At 31.7% G+C, this 26,331-nt stretch overlaps 1 protein-coding gene across 6 annotated transcripts in view; it reads left to right on the top strand.

Moving 5' to 3' along the window:
- Msp300 (Muscle-specific protein 300 kDa) overlaps positions 1 to 26,331 on the top strand; it is a 513,656-nt gene that overhangs the window by 485,504 nt on the left and 1,821 nt on the right. For 5 of the 6 annotated variants that reach the window (XM_085806588.1, XM_085806589.1, XM_085806592.1 and 2 more), the window contains 10 exons: positions 1,307 to 1,489; positions 3,835 to 3,915; positions 6,542 to 6,830; positions 10,304 to 10,458; positions 11,587 to 11,710; positions 14,431 to 14,636; positions 18,520 to 18,639; positions 19,119 to 19,328; positions 19,536 to 19,763; positions 25,770 to 25,822. In XM_085806588.1, the coding sequence (XP_085662714.1) occupies positions 1,307 to 1,489; positions 3,835 to 3,915; positions 6,542 to 6,830; positions 10,304 to 10,458; positions 11,587 to 11,710; positions 14,431 to 14,636; positions 18,520 to 18,639; positions 19,119 to 19,328; positions 19,536 to 19,763; positions 25,770 to 25,822 (1,649 nt within the window). The remainder of the gene's footprint in view (positions 1 to 1,306; positions 1,490 to 3,834; positions 3,916 to 6,541; positions 6,831 to 10,303; positions 10,459 to 11,586; positions 11,711 to 14,430; positions 14,637 to 18,519; positions 18,640 to 19,118; positions 19,329 to 19,535; positions 19,764 to 25,769; positions 25,823 to 26,331) is intronic. The other variant, XM_085806591.1, reaches the window with a different exon arrangement.

The following is a 26,331-nucleotide window of genomic DNA, read 5'->3' as shown; positions in this document are numbered from 1 at the left end:
GATGCGCATCAATGATATGAGGAATTTATTGAATCTTATTTTATACAACAATGGATTTGTATATAAACTATCAATTAATGGTATGATAATTTTATTTAAATTTAGATACCATATTTTATACAACAATGGATTTATACATACAGTAGCAGAACATAGATTTAACCTATTAGTGGGCTATTGTCATGTGAAACAATCATTGTTAATTAGCACCGTATATAGTATTTTGTTATTAGTACCGTATATACGGTACCTATCGTAAAATATGAGCATGAAATAAATCGTAACATTTCTATCTAGCTAATAGTTTCTACAATCAGTGCTTAATAGTAAACTTCTTTATTCACTAATGTTTTCATCACTGGAATCCTCGCAGCTCTCTTCATCAGAAGCAGATTCATTTCTTCTTTCCTCATCATCGTCATCGTCATCCTCGGCGTTCCAGAGCACGTCATCTTCACTGCCATTCAAGGAATTTGAAATGCAGCATTTCTTGAAAGATTTTACAATCAAAGATCTTCAAAGATCTACAAAGATCTTCCTTTGGGAGGGCCAGTGAATTTCTTTCTACTAGCTTTAGTTGCAAACAGTGCCAATTTCTGTTGCCGCCACAAGCGAACATTGCTGTCAGCTACGTTGAACTCTCTCCCTACCTTTCTATTGCCATTTTTTTCAGCATAAAGAATTACTTTACGTTTGAAAGTAGCGTCATATGACATTCTTCTCTGTTTGCCCTCCATTTCGTGACTACGTACTCTGCAGTTTGTATCCTCTATGCAATAATGTGTCAACGATAAATGTAACGGTAAATGTAGTCGAGAAATTTGGTTGACGTCATCGGCGAACTTTGCACTCGAATCTAATGCGCCATCGAATTTAATGCGCACCCCAATTTTGAATACTACATTTGGCCAAAAACGATGCGCATTAGATTCGCGTAAATACGGTAATTTTTTTTTTTTTATCAATGGCGGGCCCTCAGCTGATTTCGGCTTGGCCACTACTAAGGCCAGAAGTGATGGTCACTTTATTATTGAGGCACCTAATAGGTGGGCCACCTTTGCCTCCTATGAAGGGATGGAGAGTTTCAGCCATGCCTTCTTCGGGATTCAAACCCAGGCCTTCCTCAGTATTGCAGCTGGCTCCCCTAACCACTATACTGTCTGGGTGGCAAATGTATAATCTAAAAAAAATTTATTACATTTCGTTCACTTTATTGTATTTTTTTAAAACATTTTTACTTCATTTTTTACTGTTTAGTCTGTTTACATTTATTGACTGATATTAGAAACGAATCTTTATTTTTTAGAATGAATTCAAAACTCATGAAGATGAATATCAGAGGTTTGTTGATTTGTCTTGCCATCTTAAAAAGCAAAGTGAATGTTCGGTTTCTTTGTTTAATTCAGATGTCGATGAAGTTTATAAATACTGGAAAGAATTATATAATCGTCTTAAAAAATTCAAGTCCACTTCTGAAGATCATAAAAAAGTGAGTGTGTTATATAAATTGTCATTTTTGAATATGATTGTTATTTTAATAAAATTATTTGTTTGTTTAATTTTTAAAGTGAATGTGGTTATGCAAAAGAAACATAGTACAACAAAAATATATTCTCTGTATTCTTTTAGCTGATCATTTGTTTTATAATAAAAATTAGTCCTGATTTTTAATAATAGTTCTCTTATACCTGAAACTTTGTATTAAGATAGTTAAAGCATATAGTTTGTTTCCTTTTCATTTAAATGGCCTTGTAATTTTGCTGTCTTACAAAATCTATGAAAAACTTGACTTAATTGCAGCTATGAAGAGACTGTATGCATTACTTGGCTGTTTTATGAATCCACTTTATGTATAGAAGGTATTAAATTAAATTCTTGAAATGCAAACAGATATTATACAATTATAAAAGTAACTAAGTATTTTGTCTTAAATATAGTTCACTGTGTTTAAATCCAAATCCCATTTGCTTTCATTTTTCTGCTAGTTGTTATGATCCTTCTAGGCATTAAAGCCACTTATGAGAATTAGTTTTCATACTCTTATTTCAAAGTTCTCTGGAGAAAAATACATTTCTTTCTCCTCTTTGTAGTTTTTAATGAGCAGCATACAGCTATTCTTCCTTTACATTCATTACATCTGCAGAGATGTTCTACAGACTGGCACTTGAAATATGTGTACAACTGTTTACTGAAGCTCATCAACATGCTCATACTTTCCTTTATGAAGCTTTTTCATGCTCAGGATAATTTTTTTCATATTATGTCTTAAATTTATTTAAATTAAACATAAAGAAATATTTCAAGATTAGTTGAATTTAGTTCTTATGAAGATATCCATAAGAACTAAAATGTCCCCAAACTGTCTTTTCATTTTGTGCATTGCTGAAAAGATATATTTTATATATATTTGTTACTCATATTTGGAACCAATAGATTTTTTTTCAATAGAATGGGTGCATATAAGCATCAAGGATGTCATCTTTATAGGCCTGAGCACTCACAGCTCCATGTGGAGAGACATGGAGGTCTGTGCATCCAACCCAGAGAGATACCACCCAAAACACAGACATTGCCCTCTCCATATGCATCTCTTTCATGAATGTTTGATGGATGATAATGGGGTCCATGTCCTCTCCAAATCAGGTAACACCTACTGTTGCTTTGGAAGCTAAACCTGGACTCATCCATAAAGAGAACAACCTTCCATTGCTCAGCCATCCAGTGGATATGTTGATGTTCCCCTCTATGATGCAATGCAAGCGGCACACAAATGGTAGCTTGCCTCACATACAGACCTCTTTCGTGAAACATTCTATGTACATTTGACGGTGACACCAACCTTCTGGTGGCTGCAGCAAGGGAGGATTTGAGTTGAGTCAGAAATGCAGTTCTATTCCTTCATACACATAACAACAAATTACGGTCATCAGCACTTATTTTAGGAGTTGGCTGTCCTTGGCTGAACCTCTTGGATACCAAATCTGTGGTTAGAAATTGTTCCTAAGTCAGTGAACTACAGAAGGACTTGCAATTAGCCATTTGACTACTTCTGTCTGACTGTGTCTCCCATCAGCTCTCCATTGCAGTTCTTCAAGCAAATGATGCCTGGAGGTCATTGTTATGAATTGTCTATCCCAGATTTTTTATGTCAGTATGACAGTTCCCTAATTTGCATACTTCAGTTTTATTCAACACCTCTTATTTGACAACATATTCAAATTTTATATGGATTGGCATATTTTTGGGGGAGTTATCACTATTTTTGTGATTTTTTCTTAAATTTTGGAAACCAGCATATTTATTTTAGTTTACTTTTCTGTTTCTATATGGTATTACCTGATCAAAAAAACGTCCCCCCTCTCCCTATTGATTTCATGGTGAAACATCTGCTTTCTTGCATTGTGTTGCATTTGCTGAAGGTTTCCTTTGATTAAGCTTTATTACCCATTAATAAACTTTTATAATCTTATTATTAAAAGCATATAAAACAGCTTTTAAGTTATATTATTGTAATTTAGATGTTTTAACTTTGTTCCTTGTTTTAAAGTATATATATAAAAAAATTCCTTTCTGTACCATTCCTTTCTTTAAGATAAATCAATCGTACTGAGTTGAAATATTAAATTATAACTAAAATTTTCAATTGTGTAATAAATACAAAATGTAAAGGTATGTAAAAAAGTCTTTTAAGTTAAATTTTGGCTTAAAGTTGTTTGTGTTAAAAAAGCCAGTATTACAAGGGTATTTTATCTAAAATAAGATTACTACTTATGCTTACATGTGCACAGAAAGCCAGTATTTACAGATAGTTATAATTTTTGTCTATATCAATAGCTGTCAACCTTTTTTGCCCCATGCACCCCTCACACTGTTGGTAGACAGTTATTCCATTTTTCTCTTCCAAAACTCCAAAAAGTACGTATACATTCATTTAAACTGGATTATAGTTTAATGGTTTTATAAGTTAAATAATTATAGAGAATGTTGATAAATACTGAAACTTGAATAAAAATAGTTTTTTTTCTCATTCATAAACTAAATAAATAAATAATAATACACTCAAAGACATCCATAATCCGGAATGATCTATAATCCGGACATCAAAGCTACAAACTTTCTGCGCATATGTTAACGCATTATGCGTTGATGCATGCGCATAAAACCTTTATGCAAGCGCGTATGTGTTTATGCATGTGCATAATACGTTTACACATGCGCATTAAATGTATAACGAACAGTATAAGCTAAGCTAAAATTATCTAATTGTCTATTTCAGTTAATGTTGCATATTGCGTTGTTCCTTAATCTTCTAATTGGATCCGGCTTATTATTTTTTTCAGACTGTTAAAACAATTTTATAAAAGTAAGCTTGAACTTTCGATTATGTTAAGAATTTACGATTTTGGAGCTGCCAAAAGATCTATGAAGTGAAAGCATGTTTCGTTTTGTCAATGTATCATAAGACTGCGAAAGCATTTTCAAACAAAAAGTGGAATCGCTGCAAAAAATGGATGAAGGCATATCCTTTGTTTCTCTAACCATTCCGAAATTTGTTTATCAATTTCACGCTGCTCTGTGAGGGGGGGGGACGACGTGGCACGCAATTAACTGGAAGTTGATCTGTCAGCACTATCCTTATCTTCAGGGCAGATGTCTTTATTTTATTCGACTTATAATTCCTTACTAAATGTAGTATTTCATCTCGATGTACTTCGTCTTTGATATGATTTAAATCAAATTCCTCATCATTATAAATATCATGAATACACATCAAAGAGTTTTCTGGTTGCAATTTTCTAATTTCGACTATGCATAATGTATGCTTTACGCATGCGCGTGTTGAAAGAAATGTTTAATAAAGTAAACATATAAATATTAAGCTATTTTTTTTTTGTAAATTTTGACACCCTTTAGATCATAATTTCTCTTTATTTCATAAATTATGGTTTCATATTTTTAATTTTATAATTTCTGCATGCCATCTTACCAGATTTAAACTGATGATCTATAATCCGGAATCGCCGAAGTCCCGATGAGTCCGGATTAAAGACTTTTGACTGTAATATGTAAATAAAAGGTTGACCGCATTCCTCTCCTGAAACTATAAAATTTTGCCCCCTCAGGCCAGAATTTCCTCTGTATTAGAATGTCTGGTCTGTCTATATACTTTATTTTTTGACATTTGAACGATTTTTTGCATATTCATCTAAAAATTTAATTTTCTCTCAAATTTTATAGTTTAAAAAATAGACAATTTTTTGATAGTTTCTGAAATTTATTGAGCAGAGAAGCAGTTAAGAGGGTTTTTGCTTGATAGATTTTTAAATGCGCTCTAAAAGCATTAGAATCTCAAATATGTATGCCAGAGTTGAGATTCAAAAGTGGCCTAGCTAACATTTTGCAAAATTGATGAAATTTCTGTGAATATTTCAAAAGTCACCAAATTATGTTCTAAGTTCTTTATATTTGTTATGTACTAAGGTCTTTTATATTTGCTATCTCTTAATCTAACTGATTGCTTTTAAATTATGAAATGTATTTGAAATCAAATCTGCCAATAATATTATAATGATAAGCAGTAGTGAAATACATTTTCAGGATATCTGGAAGGTATTTCTGATTATTCATATCCTTGCATAAAAATTTTTAATTACAGGCAAACATGCATTAAAAATAATGGGAATAAAAACATGTTACAGTAGAAGAATTATAAAATGAAAAGGAACATCTATTTTTCATTTTTATTTCCAGACTGCCACTTAGTAATATATATTAAATCACTTAATAATGCATACTATATGTGTTACTAACCATTTTTCTCTCCAAAAAACTGTAGAAATATTCCTTTTCACTTCTGTATTATGTGTGATGTCAATATGTTAATTTTCACATAAAAATGTCATCTCTAGTTCCAGATAATGAAGACTTCAGACAACCGTGCTTACTCACATGCAGCTAATGTTTTCAACTAAGTTAATTTTAATAATTATTGAATTAGTGTATATAAATTACAAAGTCTGAGTTTTAGAATTGTCAGGATTTTTGGGATTTCAGAAATTTCTGGATTTTAATTTAAATCCAGAATGATAAAGTTTAAATCTAGTATAATGGTATGACAACACTGGGATTTTATTTATTTAGGTCAGATAAAAAACTACTAACTTTTTCACAACTCAATGGTTGAAAGTAAGATCGTGGCCTACGCCAATAAATGTATTGTCATTGGCCATGATGTGATTCCATAGCCAGCAGGTGTTTGAATGTGACATATAGAAATCTCAGTTGCTCAGGAGAAAAATCACATTTAAAGTACAACTTTTTTCTTTTGGTGAATATTATGTTCTCCATTCTTAGACTTAATAGTTTTTTTGGGGGGGAGGGGTGCATGTGTGAGTGGGTGGGTGGAACGATGGAATGATTCAGGTATTAGACTGTTCTGGATATGTCCAGATTTCAGACTTTGTGCTGTGAGAATTAATATAATTTTATATGTGAATGAAATTTAGTTATTATTTATCAACTGTATTTGTATGTTTCCTAGATGATTGTTGAGCATGGTGAATCTTCATTAATGGGTGGAAATGAAGAAAATATACTTAAAGGTCATAACTGTATTATAACTAGTCAAAGTATGGAAGAAGTTTCGCAAGTTAAAGATAATTCTACCCAGCATACTGAATGTCTTACAGATCAGACTAGAAGTCAGGAAACCTTAGCAAAAGGAATCTGCCAGTTAAAGGAAGCTGTTGATAATGCTGAAGTAGAATCTCCAAAATTATCATATTCTAGAAGTCTTGTAGGAGAAAATGTTGCAGTTTCTGAAGTAAAAGGTGAGAATTCTTGTATTATTTTTTAAATGTTTTTGAAAACAATATTAGTATAGAACTTTTATAGCATATTCAAATTTTTATATTTATCCTATCCACACCTCAAAATACTAATTTGTTCACTTTTGCACCTACTTCTCATAATTTTTTCAATTGTATTCTTTTTTTTTTCCAGTTTGTATATAATTGATGTGGTTCAGTTCCCATTGATGCTAATTGTGAATTTTATAAAGTGAGAAGCTTATCTAGTCTTGTAGGCTTTTGGGGAAAAATGAACATTAGAAATATAGTACTTTTGATTCATTACTAATTTCCTTTGACTGATAGATTTATCAGTCTCCAGTAATGCAAATAAGTTGCTCAGTAGCTGAAAGAATATCCTTAGGCCTACAGTTTTAGTCTCTTTTAGTGTCAATTGCTAAAATATTTGTCTTGTAACAAATGTTTCCAAATTTGAGTCCAGTTGATAGATTTCAATTCTCTGGGGCTCATCAGGAGCCAAATTGCTAGGTGCTAGAAGTTCATCCAGAATTCATATTCTGATGAACAAGCTGTGGCTTGGGAGGATCATGTTTTCACCCACGTGTGACATGAAAATGAGACAGTTTTTTTTAAAAAAATTAGTTCTCCTTGTAGGGACAAGGGACTCCCTTACATTAGACAGATACCCTCATCTGCTTTGCCGTAATTTGAATAGTCTAATCCTTTTTCAGATAGTCAAAATTTCAAAGCACAGATAAATAGTGTGGTGATTGCTCCACTCATTATGGTCTCCATAATCATAATTTCAGATCATCGGTTCAGGTCTTCTATTATTAAATCATGACCAATAAGACTGATTTAACACTGCAGCTTATGGTAGTTTCTGTAAGTAACTAAGAAGGTTGTATAATTCACATCTTTTGATTTCTTAGACAAGACTGATGATGCAAAAATATTTCTTGGAGATTCCTTTCAGGACAGTGATTAGCAAAGAATTAATATGCAAAGGAAAGGTAGATTGGAGCCATATTTTTTAACATGTGCTACTTCATATAGAAATATAGCAAACAAGTGAAAAATAACCAGGATTAATTAACCCTGAAGAACTTGAAGATTGCTCAGGATTAATTAATGCTCTATATTAATTGGATGTATATGCATGAACTGTGAATGAAATTTAAGACATTTAAGAGAAAATATTATATAAAATGTGATAAAAACTAATGCTTAAATTACAGGCATGTCTAAAATATGGGATAGAATTATAGGTATCATTGCTCAAGTATAAAAAATAATCTTTAATTTCTCAATGAATTATAAAAAATTGCATATTTAAAGTTGGTTACTTTAATCTTTGTTTTCAAAATTTTGCTTTTAATGAGAAGTCAAGATTTAAAAATTAAAATAGCTGTCTTAAAAAGACGATGAAAATAAAATATCGTTTCCCAAAGCAGAAAGGAAATAAAAACAGCTAAATAGTTAAAAATAAAGAGCTTGAATATATTTCTAAGGCAAAAGTTTCATGAATTATACTTGACAAAAATACAGTGCTGGCCATTAAAATTGCAACACCAGGATAGAATGATCAGATGAGCATCCAAATCACATGAAAGGAAGAAGACATTGAGATATGCAAATGATTAGTATTTCAGCACATTTAGATGATGCAGGTGAGAGAAATGACATCTGAAGCACTGCATAAAAGAAAAGTTGTGTAGTGGATTTCTCATTTGGAAAGCGCTTTGTAAGGTCGGAGTTTGCTCAATATGGCGTTAAGCCTCGACTAAGAAGAAATGTTGGAATTCGATGGAGGCAGGATCATCGCCTTTCAAGAGTGTGGATAACCTTTCTGTGATGTTGCTCGTCACACTATTCGACATCCAACCACTGCCATGCGAGTATGGAATCAATGGGTAACTGAGGGTCATACTGAATGGCATGCAGGATCTCAACAACCCCATGACTAATGCCCAAGAAGAGACAGATTGTGAGGTCAGCCTTGCAAAACCATACAACCACATCGCAGACCATTAGTCAGGAAATGGGCTATCCACTTGTGTGGTGCATTGATGTTTGCAGCAGCATGGGCTATCAGGACAGCGACCATTACTTCGGGTTCCCTCGACAGTGCAGTATAGGTAGAGACGGTGACTCTGGTGCAAGTAATGACAAAGCTGGATACACTAGTAGCACAATTTCTTTATTTTAGACGAGTCCTGGTTCTGTGTGCAGTATTCTGAGGGCCATATACCTGTCTAGAGGCTCCGAGGAGACCACATGCCACTTACTTGCATTCAATATCAGCATAGGGACCCTGCACCTGGTGTGAAGGTTTGGGCATTCGCTGGGTACATGACACAAACATCTCTAGTTTGGATCAACAGTAATTTGAATGCAGACAGGTACATTTCTATGGTCTTATGTCCAGTGGCTGTGCCCTATTTTCGAGGCCTGCCAAACGCCATCTTCCAACAAGGTAATTTAATACCACATGTTGCATGTCATGTTTTGACCTTCCTCGATGCATAGGATATTTGATTGCTGCCCTGGCCTGCACAGTCTGCACCCACTGAAAATATCTGGTCATTAGTTGCTGAGAGACTGGCCCACCACCTGTCTCCAGCTGATATGGCTAATGAAGTGTGGGATAAACTTGAAGCAACATGGAATGAGCTGCCTGTTCCTGTCATCCAAGCCCAGTTTGACTACATATCTAACTGTGTAAGGGCCGTTTTGACTGCCAGCGATGGCAGCTGTTTCTACTAATTTCTCACTCCTGTATACACCCCCAAACTGCTTACAAATTTTTATCATTTTGTCTTCATGCCGTACTGTTTACGTACAATGAGTATCTTTTTTGTATTTGCTTTTCTTCATAGTGTTGCAGTTTTAATGGCCAGCAGTATATATCCAAATTAAAAATTGAGAAGAGAGGGAAACAAGAAAGTATTTAACTAAACCTTTTTCATTGAGAGAGTTGAAGTTATTGAGGAAAATTACTGAAATATAAAGTGTGATTTTGAAAGTAACTGTGTCTTCAATACACTAAAATATTATTTTTTTTAAATTCATTTACTAAGTAGAGTAAATATTTCAGTTGTCAAAACATTAAAAAAAATTTATGAAAAAGTTAAGTGTACTTCTAGTTGGCCTTCATAGACCAGTTATCACCTATTTCATATAGATTGTAATTGCACTTCACTACACTGTGTTGAGACTCATCAGAGCAATTTATGAATTTGAAGATGAAATTATAATTATAACCACAGATATAATCCAAACCCTATTAATAACAGAAGATCAAATGCAAGAATAGTATTTCACTAGTTCGGTACAGTTTATGATAAACATTGCACACTGAGATGTCATTCAATTGACTTAATTAATCACTATTATAGGCTTATAAGTATTTAATCAGATGTGAGGACTTTAATTTCTCACTTTCTTTGTGATATATATGTATGTATGTATGTATGTATAATTTTGTAATTTAGGATTTCAAGATGTGTCAGATGAAAGAGCAAAAGAGTACATAAAAGATTTAGTGGCTGCTTTAAAGGAGGCCGAAGAGAGAATGGATGCATTAGAGATCGTGCTGTCTGAGCTAACTCCAAGTGGAATTGATGATGATGACCATGGCCCTAATTTTGTAAGCTACAATACAATTCTTTCATTCTGTGCATAGTTGTATAGTACAGTACAAAGTTTTTAATCCGGACTCGTCGGGACTTCGGCAATTCCGGATTAGGGTTTTTTCCGGATTATAGATCATCAATATAAATCTGGTAGGATGGCATGCAGAAATTATAAAATTAAAAATATGAAACCGTAATTTATGAAATAAAGAGCAATTATGATCTAAAGGGTATCAAAATTTACAAAAAAAAAAGCTTAATATTTATTTGTTTACTTTATTAGTCATTTCTTTCAATGTAAGTTGTTTAAGTTGCTTTGTTTTATGTGCTAATACTTTCTCTTTAATTCTATAAACAGACATAATTTCTTGTTCAGTTACAAAGTTCCACTGTTCAAGTCCTGTAGTTGCTGTGCCGAGAATACCGACTAACTTGTCAATCGAAATTTTTTTGTTTTCACTAACGTCTCTGTCACTTTCTTCATGCCTTTATTCATTTTTTTCCACTTTTTGTTTGATGGACAACGAAGCATGCTTTCGCTTTGTAGATCCTTTGGGAGATCCAGAATCGAAAACTCTTTTTGACATAATCGAAAGTTCAAACTTATTTTTTATAAAATTGCTCTAACAGTCCGCAAAAATAATAATCCAGATCCAATTAGAAGATTAAGGAACAATGCAATCTGAAACATTAACTGAAATAGCTAATTAGATAATTTTAGCCTAGCTTATACCGTCCGTTCTACATTAAACATGCATGCGTAAACTTATTATGCGCATGCGCAAAGGTATTATGTGTAAATGCATATGCTCATGCATAAATGCTACGCATGCGCAGAAAGTTTGTAGCTTTGAGGTCCGGATTATAGATCATTCCGGATTAAAGACTTTGTACTGTATACAAGATTAGCAAAAGCATATATATAGCAGTGCTTTTATATTAGATTTAACATGTTGAGGATTATGAATTGTTTAATATCTATAATATATAAATGTATGTAATACAACATTTCCGTATTAAACTTAATATTGGTATCATTAAAAGTTTCCTTCAGTCATCTAGCTATGCTTTTGATATGAATATTATAGTAAATTAATAAAACTACAGCTTTCATTTCTGAGCTTTAAAATCTGTATTTCCAGTCACGTCTCTTAGCTGCCTGTCGATCCAGCATGGATGTTATACAACATTTGAGTCACCTTCTGCTTGAGGATATTTCCAATAACAGGAGTAGAAATGTGAAGCATATATATGCCCAAGCTGAAAGTTAGTATTTTAGTCTTTTTCTAGATTGGTGTATGTGAAATGTATTTATTATTTAGATCCATTAAAGTTAATAACAGGGATTTTAGACATACGTAATTTTAAAACGTTTTGTTTATATGCAGTTCGTTGTAATCTTTTAACTCTTGTTTACTAATGGTCATTTTGTTAAAACAACAAAATCCACTAGGATATGAATATAGCAAATGCAATGAATCATTCTTCTACAGTATAAGCTCATTTTGTCTTTGATGCTGAGCAACAAGCTAAAAATGTCCACCATCATGAGTGCTCCCACAAAATGGAGACTTGAGCAATGATACATTTTTTGGTTATTGAGGGATGTACCTTAGAATGGTTGCATTTTTTGGCAAGAATTTCATGAATGGGGGTTGTACTAGAAAACGGTATAGAAAATTATGACAAAACCAGATTGAAATGTGTAATAAAGGATATCAAAGATGAATGAATCGTCATTTCATAATGATTGATAATTTCATTCAACAAGTTTGTGAATGCATTTGCATGAAGCATCATTTTGCAGTCTCTGGGCTTTCTTTGGAATTTCTGGAGTTTTTGAAATAATGCTAAATGATCATCCCAAAAAGACATAGCTATGACAAATTTTTCAAGATGTCAAAAATGCTAAGTGAAATGCACAAAACCATAGGAAATGTTATGTTTTTAAGCTAACGTCAACTTCAGAGGAGACTTTTTTTATTAGGTTTTTATTATTTAAACTGTATATTTTTTCCATATTTTTCTACCTCTCAGATTAAGACATTTACCAAAATGGGAAAACAAGTCTTCCTATCCCTTTATCAAATAAAGTTGCTACTTATGAGCAGAGGCTTATATTTTTACTATTTTTTTTATTAGTTACTGGTGACAAAAGTTGGGCAAACGTTTTCTGTTTTGAAACTAAAAAATAGTGTTACAAGTGGATGCACGCAAATTCTGGGAAATAAATCATGAAAATTCAGGCAGATTTTTCTCAAACAAAATTTAATGGCTGTATTGATCAGAGAACAGAAAAGAATGTGTGTAATAAATCCATAGAATTTGTAACCACTATGATGTCCCTCCCATGTTGCAGAACTTGGGCAAACTTTCACAGAGAAGTTTAGAGAAAAAATGAAAAAAATTGTCATCAATTGCCACGTTTCTTTGGAGTAATGTCTGCCCTCACACATCTGACCGAACACAATCATTGCTTCAAAAATGTTTGTTGGAATTTATTTCATCATTCTTCTTACAACTTTTATCTCCTTAAACACTTAGTGATTTCCATCTTTCTGTGAAAATGAAGATTCTGTGAAAATGAACTCGACAATTCTGCTCTAACGAGGATCTGATCAAAAGTGAAGAGCTGCCTCTGCTCATAAGCAGCAACTTTATTTGATAAAGAGATAGGAAGACTTGTTTTCCCATTTTGGTAAATGCCTTAATCTGAGAGGTAGAAAAATATGGAAAAAATATACAGTTTAAATGCATTTTGCAACCAATAATTATTTTATATCAATCTTTTTGCCCTTACAGAAGGTTACTTTCTGAATAATAATACAGTCAAAAGTTGTTAATCCAGACTCGTCGGGGCTTCGGCGATTCCGGATTATCGATTTTTCCGGATTATAGATCATCAGCTTAAATCTGGTAAGATAGCATGCAGAAATTATAAAATTAAAAATATGAAACCATAATTTATGAAATAAAGAACAATTATGATCTAAAGGGTATCAAAATTTACAGAAAAAAAAGCTTAATATTTATTTGTTTATTTTACTTTCTTCGCTATCGGAAGTGAACTATAATGACGAGGAATTTGATTTAAATCATATCAAAGATGGAGTACATCGAGATGAAATACTATATTTAGTAAGGAATTATAAGCCAAATAAAATAAAAACATCTGCCCTGAAGATAAGGATAGTGCTGACAGATCAACTTCCAATTCATTACGTGCCGCGGTGTCCCCCCACCGCAGAGCAGCGTGAAATTGATAAACAGATTTCGGAATGGTTAGATAAACAAAGGATATGCCTTTATCCATTTTTTTGCAGTAATTCCACTTTTTGTTTAATGGACTTCGAAACATACTTTCGCTTTGTAGATCCTTTACATATTAGTAAATATATATCGGAAATTCTATTTGACATAATCGAAAGTTCAAGCTTACTTTTATAAAATTGCTCTAACAGTCTGCAAAAAATAATAAGTCGGATCCAATTCAAAGATTAAGGAACAACGCGATCTGCAACATTAACTGAATTAGATAATTTTAGCTTAGCTTATACTGTTCGTTATACATTAAACACACATGCGTAAACGTATTTTGGGCATGCACACACGCATATTTGCAGCCATAAAGGTCTTACGTGCATGCGACGCATGCGCAGAAAGTTTGTAGCTTTGAAGTCTAGATTATAGATCATTCCGGATTATGGGTGTCCGAATTAACAACTTTTGACTGTAGTTTTTTTATATATATAATAGAAACATTTCATATAAAATATATATAGTGAAGATTTTGACAGAAATGAGTTTAAAAGTAAGACTAATGTTCCTAAAAATGCTACTTAGGTATTATTTTACACAAAAATCATCTCTTTATTATGGAAGTTATCAGAAGCAAGTAGAAAGATGTAGTTCTTGGATGGCAAATGCAATGCAGAATTTTTTTTAATGCATTAATTTTTAGTAATTTTAAAAAATCTTTTTTCTAGCGTTGATACTTCGTTGGGAGCAAATTGAAAAAGCTACATTGAGCAAAGAATTGCGTGCTGCAGAAAACACCAAGAAATGGCAGCAGTTTTCAAAAGACTTGAGAGAAATTGAGAAATGGTTACAAACTGCTCTTGACTTTCATTCTTCTGAAACAGAAGGTGATGTTGACATGGAAAAACTACTTACTCTTGTACAAAAACATAAGGTAAATAGCTTGCAGTGGTGGAAAGACTTTTATATTCATGTTTTATTAATTTTATGTAGTGTTTGTATAGAGTTGTAGTTTCATAGTATAGTATACCTCTGTAAATCAGGCATCTAACAACCAAAGTCTAATTGATTTGGCTATCAGCTTAATGAAATAATTGGGAAAATGTAGCAGCCATTATAAAGGGTACAATGAAAATGAACAACATTTAAGAATTCTTTTATCAGTGATTGATCTTTTAATAATCTAATCTAATTGATATTCTAATTTAATCTATGATGAATCATTTAATGACTTCCTATTATGCATTATGATAAATCATATGTTTTACTTGGGTTAAAAATGAAAGCAACATAACAGTCCAATTACAGTGTTGCTGAGATAAAAACTGTCCATGCTTTGAAGCCTTAAGCTAAGAACTTTAATATTTAGGGCAACATACTCGTACTTTGACTATGGACCTTTCATTGATCAAAAAGGTCTTCTGATGATGCAGCAGCTGACAAAGTAATAAGTCTGCCCCCTAAAAAAGTAATATATTTCTTTAAGGGATAAATAAAATAATGGATCATAAGAATGTACATGATAAACTTGCCAAAAAGTCTTGCCGTTTACTTAAATATTCATGACATTTGTTTATTCTAATTTTTTCCATGAAGACTTTTATCATGAAATGAAATTCTGTATGAATTATTTGTTTCCTTTAAGGAAACAAATTTATTTGCTAATAGAAGAATTTATTAAAATGTTGATAGTAGTTAATACTTATCTACTTATTTTTACAATTTTAAGTAAAAAATCTCAAAAATCCTTATTGAAAGAAAAATTTGCATGATTTAAAATTTAGTCTGTATTAACTTTTGATTGTCTGAGATAGTTATACTTCTAGTTACCTTAAATAATCAAGGTTCTATTGTATGTGTAGTAGAGGATTTATTAGTTTACAAGTTTTTAGGAACTTCTTGTATTCAGCTGATTATTATTTGCTTTTATATTCAACATCTTTCATTCTTTTATATTCAGTTTATACATCAACCACCTTCAAAAATAATATCCCCCCTTAAAAAACTTTTCTTTCTATCCCAATTTTTTGTTTGTTTTCCTGAGAAATTATTGATGTTACATATTGTTGCATAAAGTGAACTGTGAATTGCATTTTTTTTCAGAAACATTTCCTGACTTTGCCTATTTTTTTAGTATGAAGACTATTTCCAAATTCTTCTTTAAATTAAAAAAAGTGTAAAATGAGAGCATGAGTTCTATGATTAAGGATTATACTGCTGTTAATTTTTATAAAAGTATTGATAAATATCAAAAAGGAAGTTTAATTATCGCCCTGTAGTAGCAATGTTTTTATGCTGTTGAAGAATTTATTGCTGACTCTGATGCAGAAGGATGCATGTTTTTTAAATGCTTTTTTTAAAAAGTTTAGATTAGCTACCAATATAGGTAGCCTATCCAGAAAGTTCGGGAACTCGTACATAAAATTTTTTTATTTGGCTTTATTCATGTATGCCAGTATATCACCTTTGAAATACAATAAAATTCCAGAAATCTGCAAAGTTTGGTACCAGAGGTTGTGCGGATTTTAGGATTTTGTGAATTTCAGGACAGAGAAGATAAAGCATAATATTTGGACTAAAAGTGCAAAATGAATAAGGCGTATTAGATACATTTAATTAAATTATTATATATATTATTGCAATAATTTATTATGTGCATTAAATTATTATTACATATATAAACTGATTATATTATTCATTGTATTATATATACACAGCATCAAGGTTTGCCGATTTCGTCTCGTGCAAAGATTTCCGGTTTCAAATTCTGGTGTTAGAATCACTCTTGCTGTAAAATTTCAACAGCTTTTCTTTATTTTTCCATATATCATACACAATCATGTCGCAATTCCATACCATTCTGCTATAAATCGAGGAGTAGCACCTGCTTCCATCTTTTGCAGAATTTGCACTTTTTGCGTTACCGTCAATGCAACGTGTTTTTTACGTTTTTCAACGTTGCAAGCAGTAAAATCACGAGTGCGTTTCTTATCTCTCATTGTATTAAAAAGGGCTGAAATTAAAAATATTCGTAATTTATCCACAAAATATCCGGATAAAAAAAGGCAGCGCTAAACAATCTCGTGAAATGAAATAACAAAACTTAGAAAATACAACAACGTGAATCATGAACTTGAACAAAGAGTTGATTCCGTTTTGACTCATTATTATTCTGTAGTTATGACGTCATTATTCGGTAAGTATTTTTTTCTTTGATATTTCGTACTCAGTGTTGCGGTTTCCGGAACCCATAAACTGAATGTTTATATTCTGCAAGGCAATGCGGATTTCAGGCCAGCGGATTTTCGGTATTTGACTGTAGTATCTTCCACTATTAAAACACAATTTCATTGTTGGAATTTTGTGCTATGGGTCTGTTACTAATATGTCTTTCAACTGCTTCGTCACCTTTGTCTTCATGTTTTTCACAGTTTTCAGATGCTGCCCTTTCAACTCCATTTTGATTTTTATAAACGGTAAAAATTCTGAGAGATGTGACTAGATCAGGAGACTGGAGGATGTCAGATTAAATTGTTGTGGCGAAATTTATCAACTACTAATACTATGACACATTGTCATGATGCAAAATCATCTGCTTTTTCCAGCAACTGTGGTCATACATGTTGAACTATGTGCTCTTTAGAATGATGGTGTTGTATAATAAACTGCATTTATAGGCTGCCTTTCTTGAGCATGTTCATAGAGCACAATTTTATGAATACCCTCCTTTCCAGAAAATCATCATAATTTGGGATATATTTCTTCGATATTCTTTTGTTTGTGACTCTTCTTTTGTCTTCCAGTCTGCTTTTGAACTTCATTATTTTAAACTTATTTTTAAACCTATGCCTCATCACCTGTAATTGTGCTATTGAGAAAATCATGATTTAAATAGTCAATACAGCACTCGTATCATCGTGGTGTTTGTTCATTGATCAAACATTTTAGAATTATCTTTTCACACAGTTTTATCATTCACAATTTCGTGACTAAAATCATGTGGAAGTTATTTTTTTAGAATTAATCTCTTCAGTATTCAGTCTAACAGTTACCTATTGATTTCACTGCCCTTAAAGACAATGTGTGAGAAATCTTTTTATTAAAGAGTACAGATTGAAAGTTGTATTGCATGCATATTATCAGTCTGTCTGCTTGTTTCTCTTGGAAACATTTAATGCATTTAAATAATGCTGCTTGCTACATATAAAACTCTTCATGCACCTGCTTTAATATTTTATGAATTTTGATTCCATTTTTCTCATATCGTAAAAACTACATAGTAGTTGGCTACTTCATTAGCACATTGCTCTCCATCTCATTTATTAAAAAGCATTAAGTTGTATTTCAATTATGCATACTTTACAAAAGCAAAACTATCTTGATGACTAAGATTATCTTGATTATGTATTTAATGTTTTGGCATCATTGCTGGCATTGCCAGATGGACAGAAATGACTTCATACTTTCTAAACAGACTATGCAATTTTATTATCCGTCAAAGTATAATTTAGTAATCATCTAATGAATTGATGTAATTTGTGCACATATATCAGATAATTTAAATCTAATTTTAATTAGTTGTGATATTACATTACTTATTATGATATTACTTCTCGATATTTTTGAAATTATTGTGTTTAGTCTTCATGATGCAGTATTCACATCATTAATTGTATTGCTTTTTTAATTCTTTTTAAAAATTTTTTTAATTGTTTTAATTTCATTATACTGATATTGTGTATGCATTATTTATACTTTTGTATATTGCATTTCAAGTTTGTAATTCATATTTTTATACTGCTTTATTCTTCTCATAGAAACTGATTACTCAGATATGGTCCAGGAAAACAACTATATTAAATCTAAATATGACTGGGAAGAAATACCTGGCATCTTCAAAACACAAAAAATTATTAGCTGTCAATGAAAGAATTAAGGTAAATGCGTAGGAGATGATATGTTTCTATAGGTTTTTAAGACACATTTTAGCTATTTTTATACTTAGCTGTTTGTTTTAATTGTTTAGAAATCTAATAAAATATTTATTTCTTGTTCCTTTTCATGTATATATGTTACCTATCTTTAAATACTATTATTATTATTTTTTTTTTCTTTTCTTTTAGCCCCTTTTATTTTTATTTCATTAAAATGTTGCAAAATGACTTTCTTTTCAGCAAAATTACCATATTTTTTCATTTCTAAAGCATAATCATTTAAAATCTGTGGAAGTGATAAATAAATATTAGTAATTTTTTTCATAAATTTTCAAATAATATTTTTTCCGAGTTTTGTTTTGAGCTATTAAATTAATGAATTTTGTTTCACAGTGGGAACTGTTTAATACTTTTATATGCAAGATAATTTGCTAGTCAATAAAATGCACTAAAAATATAACTAAAATTCAATTTTATTTCAGGCTGTCAATGACCATTGGGATAGAGTGTATAATGCTGCACTGGCATGGCAAAACAAATTACAGTCTGAACTTATTCAAAGCTCTGAATTCCAGAATACGATATATGAAATGGAATTATGGTTAAAAGAGTCAAAACAAAAAATTGACTCAATGTCTTCAGCCTCTGCTGCTTCTAATGAAATTCTGCACAAGCAACATACAGAATTTTTTGTAAGTGCTAATATTGATTGAAAATTTCACTAGTAGTTTTTGTCATACTATAATGCTCTTGTAATAAATAGTGCGTATAACTGATAGCTGTCAGTTGATTTCTAAAAAAGGCATTTGTGATGTTGTGTATTTATTTCTGTATTTTAGCTGTTAACTTCTTTCAGGCTTTTTATCATGCAAATAATGTCATAAAAATGTCATTTCTAGGCTCTAAAACAACATTTGGAAAACTGCTGTGTGAGAGTGCAAACATTGTTAGATGTGTCAGATCATCTTTTTGGAGGTGAACTTGTTTCTGGACAGTCTGAACCCTTTCATAATGAGATCTCTGAAATTCAGCAGAGGCTAAAATCCATATTGAAAACTTCTCAATGTCTTCTTCAACTATGCACTGAGAAATTAACTTTTCTTTCCAGTGTATTAGGAAACAAAAAGGTATTTATTTCCTGAAAGCTATTTTAAAAAATTGTAACAAATGCTTCTGTGTAACCATAAGTAGTCAGATGTCCTTTTGTAATGTATGTATCCAAAACAAGATATAAGTAGGTGTTATATGTAAACTATAATAAATATTGGTACTTTCTGATTATCTGCACTCTCTACAAGAGAGTTGTTGGCAGTTTTGGAGAGCATCCTCAAGCACATTGATGACTAGTTTTTCAGCAAGTTAATGTACAAAACACAACAGCTATTCGCAAAATGGCGGTGCACTAAGAATTCCATATAAGAACAACCAATAAATCAAAATTTAAAAAAGCAAGAAACATAATCAATAAAACACTTTTTTCAAGAAATCCCCACCTTTTTTTTTTTTTTTTCCTGTTGTTTTTTCTTTGTACACAGCAGTCGTTTTTGTTTAATAAAATCAGACAATTTCACAAATTTAGCTCTGTACAACTTCAGTGTGTACCAGTCAAAATAGATATATGTACATTGCCAGGGGTGGGGGCAATTCTATATCTCTTGCTCTACTGAGCCGATCGACGAAAATTCAACTTGTGTTTTTCACGTCTTGAAAGTCAACTTAGGATATGTATTAGATTTATATATAGCATTGTTCTAATATAGGTATTTTACTCAAAATTGGACTTTTTCTGAAATGACATGCCAAATTTTTCTCTTATTTTGATTTTACAACTCAAATTATGCCTAAGTGCAAAGTTTTGTCAAAATCGCACAATTAGTTTTGAAAAAATTAGCTCTCAAAATTTTAGCTCTACATTGTTAATTGAATTTGGTATATACTGTAAAGGCCCTTATTTTCGCAAGGCTTTAATTTTCGTGAGCCCGTCATAATCGAGAAAATTTAAGCCTCACGAAATACTTTTTTTTTTCCACATCAAATAATAATAAAAAATCAGAAATTTTTCACTTACTAATAAACTATATTTCTCAAATATAAAACAATAAAATTAATAGAAGGCAGCTCATTCACTTCGAATACTATTTATACCAGCTTCTTTGAAGCTATTCAAAATTATCTCATGTTTGGCTTCAATACCGTTAAATACGCGCACAAGCCAAGATGCGTGAATCGGTTTTAGTCATAATATTCGCAAGTCCACAGATTCTTTTTCCTCTAATGAAAAATTGAGGCTCATTAGAATACCACTCAATAAACTCATTCTTGAGCAAATGCTTGAACTCGCCATTTAAACGGGAATGGGGGGGGACGAACTTTTCGGACAAAAGGAAGTTTCTTAAAATGCTTTATGCAAAAGTTGGAAATTTTCAACTTCGAACTTTACTTAGGCACTTTTGAAATTTTTCAACTCTTGATTCTGTTCATATAAAATTCGTGAAATTTTCAACTCGCGAAATCACTGATATACTCATTTTCGCGAAAATTATGCCCCGCAAAAATAAGGGCCTTTACAGTATTTATTAATGTCTCTTTTTTTATGAAACTTATTTGATTCTTCCTTTCACATTTCGAAATTTAGGTGTTCCAAATAAAATTCACCCATTTTTTGTGATTTATTTTAAAATTTATAATTTAAAATAATTTTTTCAAAAAATATTTGAATTATAACCTATAGCATTTTTACCATCATCTTAAAGTAGATGTATTTCTAAGCATACTTGCAAAAATTTAAGTTTTTTGATCAAAATTTCCTAAGATATACATGAATTTACATATTGGCACGTTTTGAAATTTGGCATATTTGTTATAAGTGATAATAATGCCAAATGTGGTTTACGCATTTTGTTAAAATTATTTGAAAGTACGAGGACTATCCAGAAAGTAGATTACGTTTTGGAATAAAAAAATAAACAAAGTATAGGAAACAAATTTTATTATATACAGATGAAAGCCACACTCAAATACTACTTTTCTACATAGTCACCATACAAATTAAGGCATTTATCGTAGCGATGTACGAGCTTGGAAATTCCTTCGTCGAAAAATTCGGCCGCCTGCGCCTTCAACCACTTCGTTACCTCTTCTTGCCTTCCATCTTGCACAAAACTTGTGGTAACCAAGCTTTTCGCTGATGATTTCGTGCAACAAACTTCGCGAAATTTGTGGAAAACTCAAAGAAAGTTCCGTTATTGTGAAATTTCGATTTTCACGGACTTTAGCATCGACTTTTTCGAGAAGTTCGGCGGTCACTATGCTGGGTCTCCCACTTCGATCTTCGTCGTGAACATTGGTTCGGCCATTTTGAAATCTTATGACCCACTGACGCACTCCACCTTCAGTGATAATGTTGTCCCCATACACTTCACGAAGCTGCCGATAGATTTCTATCGGTTTACAGTTTTTTGCAGTCAGAAACCTTATTACTGAGCGCACCTCGCAGCTCGCGGGATTTTCAATTAACGCAGACATTTCAAACCGTCACAGTATCTGAACGGAGCACAGCACGAACCTCTCACTAGCACGGCTAGATGCAGACTGAGCTGCGCAACGCTCTGACCCCAAGATGGCCGCGCTAGCCCCGCCCCTAGCGGACACAGACGGAAACGTAATCTACTTCCTGGATGGCCCTCGTATGAACAATGACTTTTTTATGCTAGTGTAGAATGAAAAAAAGGAAAGGAAAATAGGTTGCTATAAATTAAGAAGTTCGCCAAGTGAATTATTCTTGATGCAAACTGAAAAAAAATGTGCCAAGATAAATTTTTTAATTTCTCTGTAAATTTTTTCCCAAAACTACAAAATTTAATATCTGGGCATAATTTGAGTCGTAGAATCGAAATATGGAAAAAATTGGTGTGTTATTTCAGAAAAAGTCCGATTTTGTGTCAAAACACGTATGCTAGAACAATGCTATATATAAATATAATATGTATCCTAAGTCGGGCTTTCGAGACATGAAAAACAGAATTTGAATTTAGTCAGTTGTCCCAGTAGAACAGGAGATATAAAACTGTCCCCCCCTTTTTTTGCGCAGTGTATATGCATACCTGGTTTGCCACATGAATACTTTTTAGTGGTATCATAGGTTGCCACATAACTAATTTGGTGTCATATTGCTTTGCCTCATGAACACTTTTTGTGACTTTTCTAGGGGGTGGAGGATAAGTTGAAAGTACCAACATATTTAAAGCATCTTTGTTTGCAACTTTTAATTGCATATATGGTAAAAGTCTGATAATGTGCAACAGTTAGGACTTGAAGCGATGCTGAATTATCAAATATCTACAGTTATCAGACTAAAATTATATAATGCCATAAATGATTTTTTCTATGTAATTGATTACATATTGGAATGAAAATTTTTTACATACTTTATTTGAATCATGAATGAAATTTATTAGTAAATGAATTAATAAATAATATAATTATATTTAAACAGATTTTGCTTTGAAATAATCAGTATTGCTAGTGCATCAAGTGTTTTCGAATAAAGTTTGAATGCCCACCTGTTTTATAGACTCTGCTGTTTCTTAACAGAAAAAAAATTTACTTCCTAAAATATAAATATTCATGATTAGTTATTTAGCTTTTTTGGGGAAAAATTACACAAATGTATGTAACACTTCAGTGTTCTCATGCCAAATGATAAAGGTTGAATCTTCATCACTCTTTATTTCTTTTGTTGTGTGGATTCAATACATTCTAATTTAATACTCTTCTGACAGAGTTATATTGTCATATAGCTCTGCCACAAGTATTTCATTCTAATCATTTAAACCATTTAATAATTTTTGAAAGCATGATTTACAGTTGATAAAACTGCTCTTCAGGTAACTCTGCAGTCATGTGTATTTCCTAAAAACAGAAGTTTGTGATGACCAGAAACATTTTCAAAAAATAAAATAGTGGACCTAGCCTTATTTAATTTAAAACTTTTTGTTAATATTTTTTTTTTCATTCTGCTAAGTAGAATTTGGCATACAATAACATAAAGGATTGACTATTTTTTAATACATGATGAGACGATAAGTTGTCCTTATAAGAAGAGCATTGAAAATTAGCTTATTTACACTGTATCTTAATCAACAGATTTTGGTCCACTTGAAGTGTCTAATTTAGAGAATTATTATTTTTTTTAAAAATCTGTCTGAAAACAGCTATCACTTGGAAATTTCATTTCTTTGGGTGCTTAACTTTTCCTACTAGCACAGATCCTGTTACAAGCTTACCTTCAGTTCTCTGTGTATTAAACCACTGATATAAAACCCTGTCCAGCTTAGATTTTTTTAATACTTGCTAAGTATTTTAGAAGATTTTCCTTTCGAAGTACAGACTCAAACGGGAACGTAGGTAGCTTTTATTTTTTGCTATTATTAGAAGATCCAATACCAAATTCCTCTATTACAGTGCTTCTGTCATCATCTTTTCGTAGTCAATTAATGATTTCCAGCCAATACCAAATTCCTCCTTTACATTGTATCTGTCATCATTGCCTAGTCCAAATTCCTCCATTACATTGTTTAGTCAATTAATGATTTCCAGCTTTTGGTCAATTGTTAGTCATATATTTCTATTTTATTCTCATATCATCATTTTTACTAAATTTTAAAAAGTATTTTAAATAAATGAAGAAAACAAATGATATATAAAGGCAGTCTTTTAACCTTTTCGCGACGGCGCGGGACAGAAGAGAATCGAAGGAAGTCACCATACAGGATGGAGGTTTTGCATCGCTAAGTCTAATTTTATAACAAAAATCAGAAAAACAAAAGTTTCGCTTCTAGCATCGTAATTTTTGGTAAAATTTTAAATTATTACTTGAGCTCTTATATATGTTAAAATTAGCCCTTAAAACATTTTTTTCTTAATTTTACATGAAAATATACTTAAAAAATTGCTTATCTTCTAAAATAATTTTCGGAAGCACTATTCAAATTATTCCAAAGTTTTAATTGATAAAATCCATCAATAAAGTTTAAAATTAATAAAAAGAACACAATAAAGGCTATTTAGAGTAAGAAGTAACAAAATTTAAAATGAAAACGAGTGTGGTAAATCTCGAAGCACAGAGAAGTATCACTTTGTAACTCTTAAAAAAAGTATCACTTTTTAACTCTTTAGAAAATGAATCAGTACTCTCATTTGCGTTAGTTAAATGGTTCACTAACCATACTAGGATATTCTTCCTCTGATAAATAGCGCCTTCCCGCTATAATAGACTGGAGTTGAGGCTTTCTTAAATAAAAAAAGAAGGAACGGAAATATATCTGAAGGCGATGCAAAATGTAAAAAACTCCGCACAGTAACCCTAAAAGACCGCACAGTAACCCTAAAAGACCATACATAGTAGAGGAAAAAAATAGAATAAAAAAAGCAATTGGATATAAATCAGATACAAGAATGTTTTCATTAGCATGCAGCGATTTAAAGAGCCAGCCTCTGTTTACGCTTTCCTTCCGCCCCTCCCCTCACTCTTGAACAGCTGATGAGTAAAATACCAAAGTCAAGTAGAATATATGAAACTCAAGGTCAGGAACCTAAAACTGTATTCATTTCAAAAGTAATGAACACAGGATGCCATCTAGTGGCCTTCAGAAAAACGTTCCACCTTAAAATGCGTATACCCATCACCCGTCCTCTGAATGCGATCTTTACTGATGCGTGGATGGGATGCCCGGCAGTAAGAGTCGTTCTTAAGGAATGCGTATATGGGATGCCCGTCCTGAAAGGGTTAAATAAAGGACATACTGAAATGCCAAAAGGATGTGAAGCAACTGTTGAGCTTTTCCAGATATTGTTAAATGGGATGTTAATGATACCATATTATGGCAGGCAGTGTTTATAGAAAACCTGCCAAGTTGTTAAATGTCAAATTATTAGACTTTTACTTAACTTTAAAGGAATAGTTTAGCTTTCTTTTTGAAACATGCTTTTATATTCTTAATTTTAAAATTTATTAAGTGTGCATAATTTTTCATGTTTTTTTTGGGGGGGGGGGTTACTTATTTTCTTGCACGATCTGTTTTATTCTCCATATTATTTTCTTGTTACTTATTCCTGAATATTTTTTATTCTAGAGTATATCTACATCACAAAAGGTCTCACAGATGGCTGGTTTCTCACCATCAGTGTAAGTTTTTTCATATAAATGGCATGCATTTTGGTTTTCTAACTATATTAAGCCATGTATTTTTTTAAAAAACAATTTAAAAATAAGAAATAAAATTAATGAATAAGAGCTTAAATTTCCTTTCAGTTCCTAATGAATGTCCATTTTATTTTTATTTGTGAGACTTCAGAAATAAAAAGTTTTTGTTGCTTCATAAATATTAAATAAATTAATGATGTTGAAAAGTGGGAAACAGCCCAAAAGGTCTATTTGTCTTAAACCACAATTTTGAATTGATTCAGTTTAAATGTCGTCCATTGTAAATGCATTGTTTCACTTTTCATTCTATTTTATTGCTGTTCAACAAAATGTATTTCAAATTTATTGATTAACAAACTAAGCTGTTTAAAGCTATATTTAAAAGTATTACTTTTTCCTTTTTTAATCTGATTAATTTGAAAAAAATGCATTTAATTCATGATATATTTAATTAAAACATTAAATACTTTTATAAAATGAATTAATATATT

This window comes from Stegodyphus dumicola, chromosome 12 (assembly GCF_044657685.1).
Source record: "Stegodyphus dumicola isolate Sdum_Otavi_A_Nest chromosome 12, ASM4465768v1".
Taxonomy (NCBI): domain Eukaryota; kingdom Metazoa; phylum Arthropoda; class Arachnida; order Araneae; family Eresidae; genus Stegodyphus; species Stegodyphus dumicola.
Note: the sequence above shows the minus strand (reverse complement) of the source record. Positions and strands in the feature narration are given on the sequence as shown.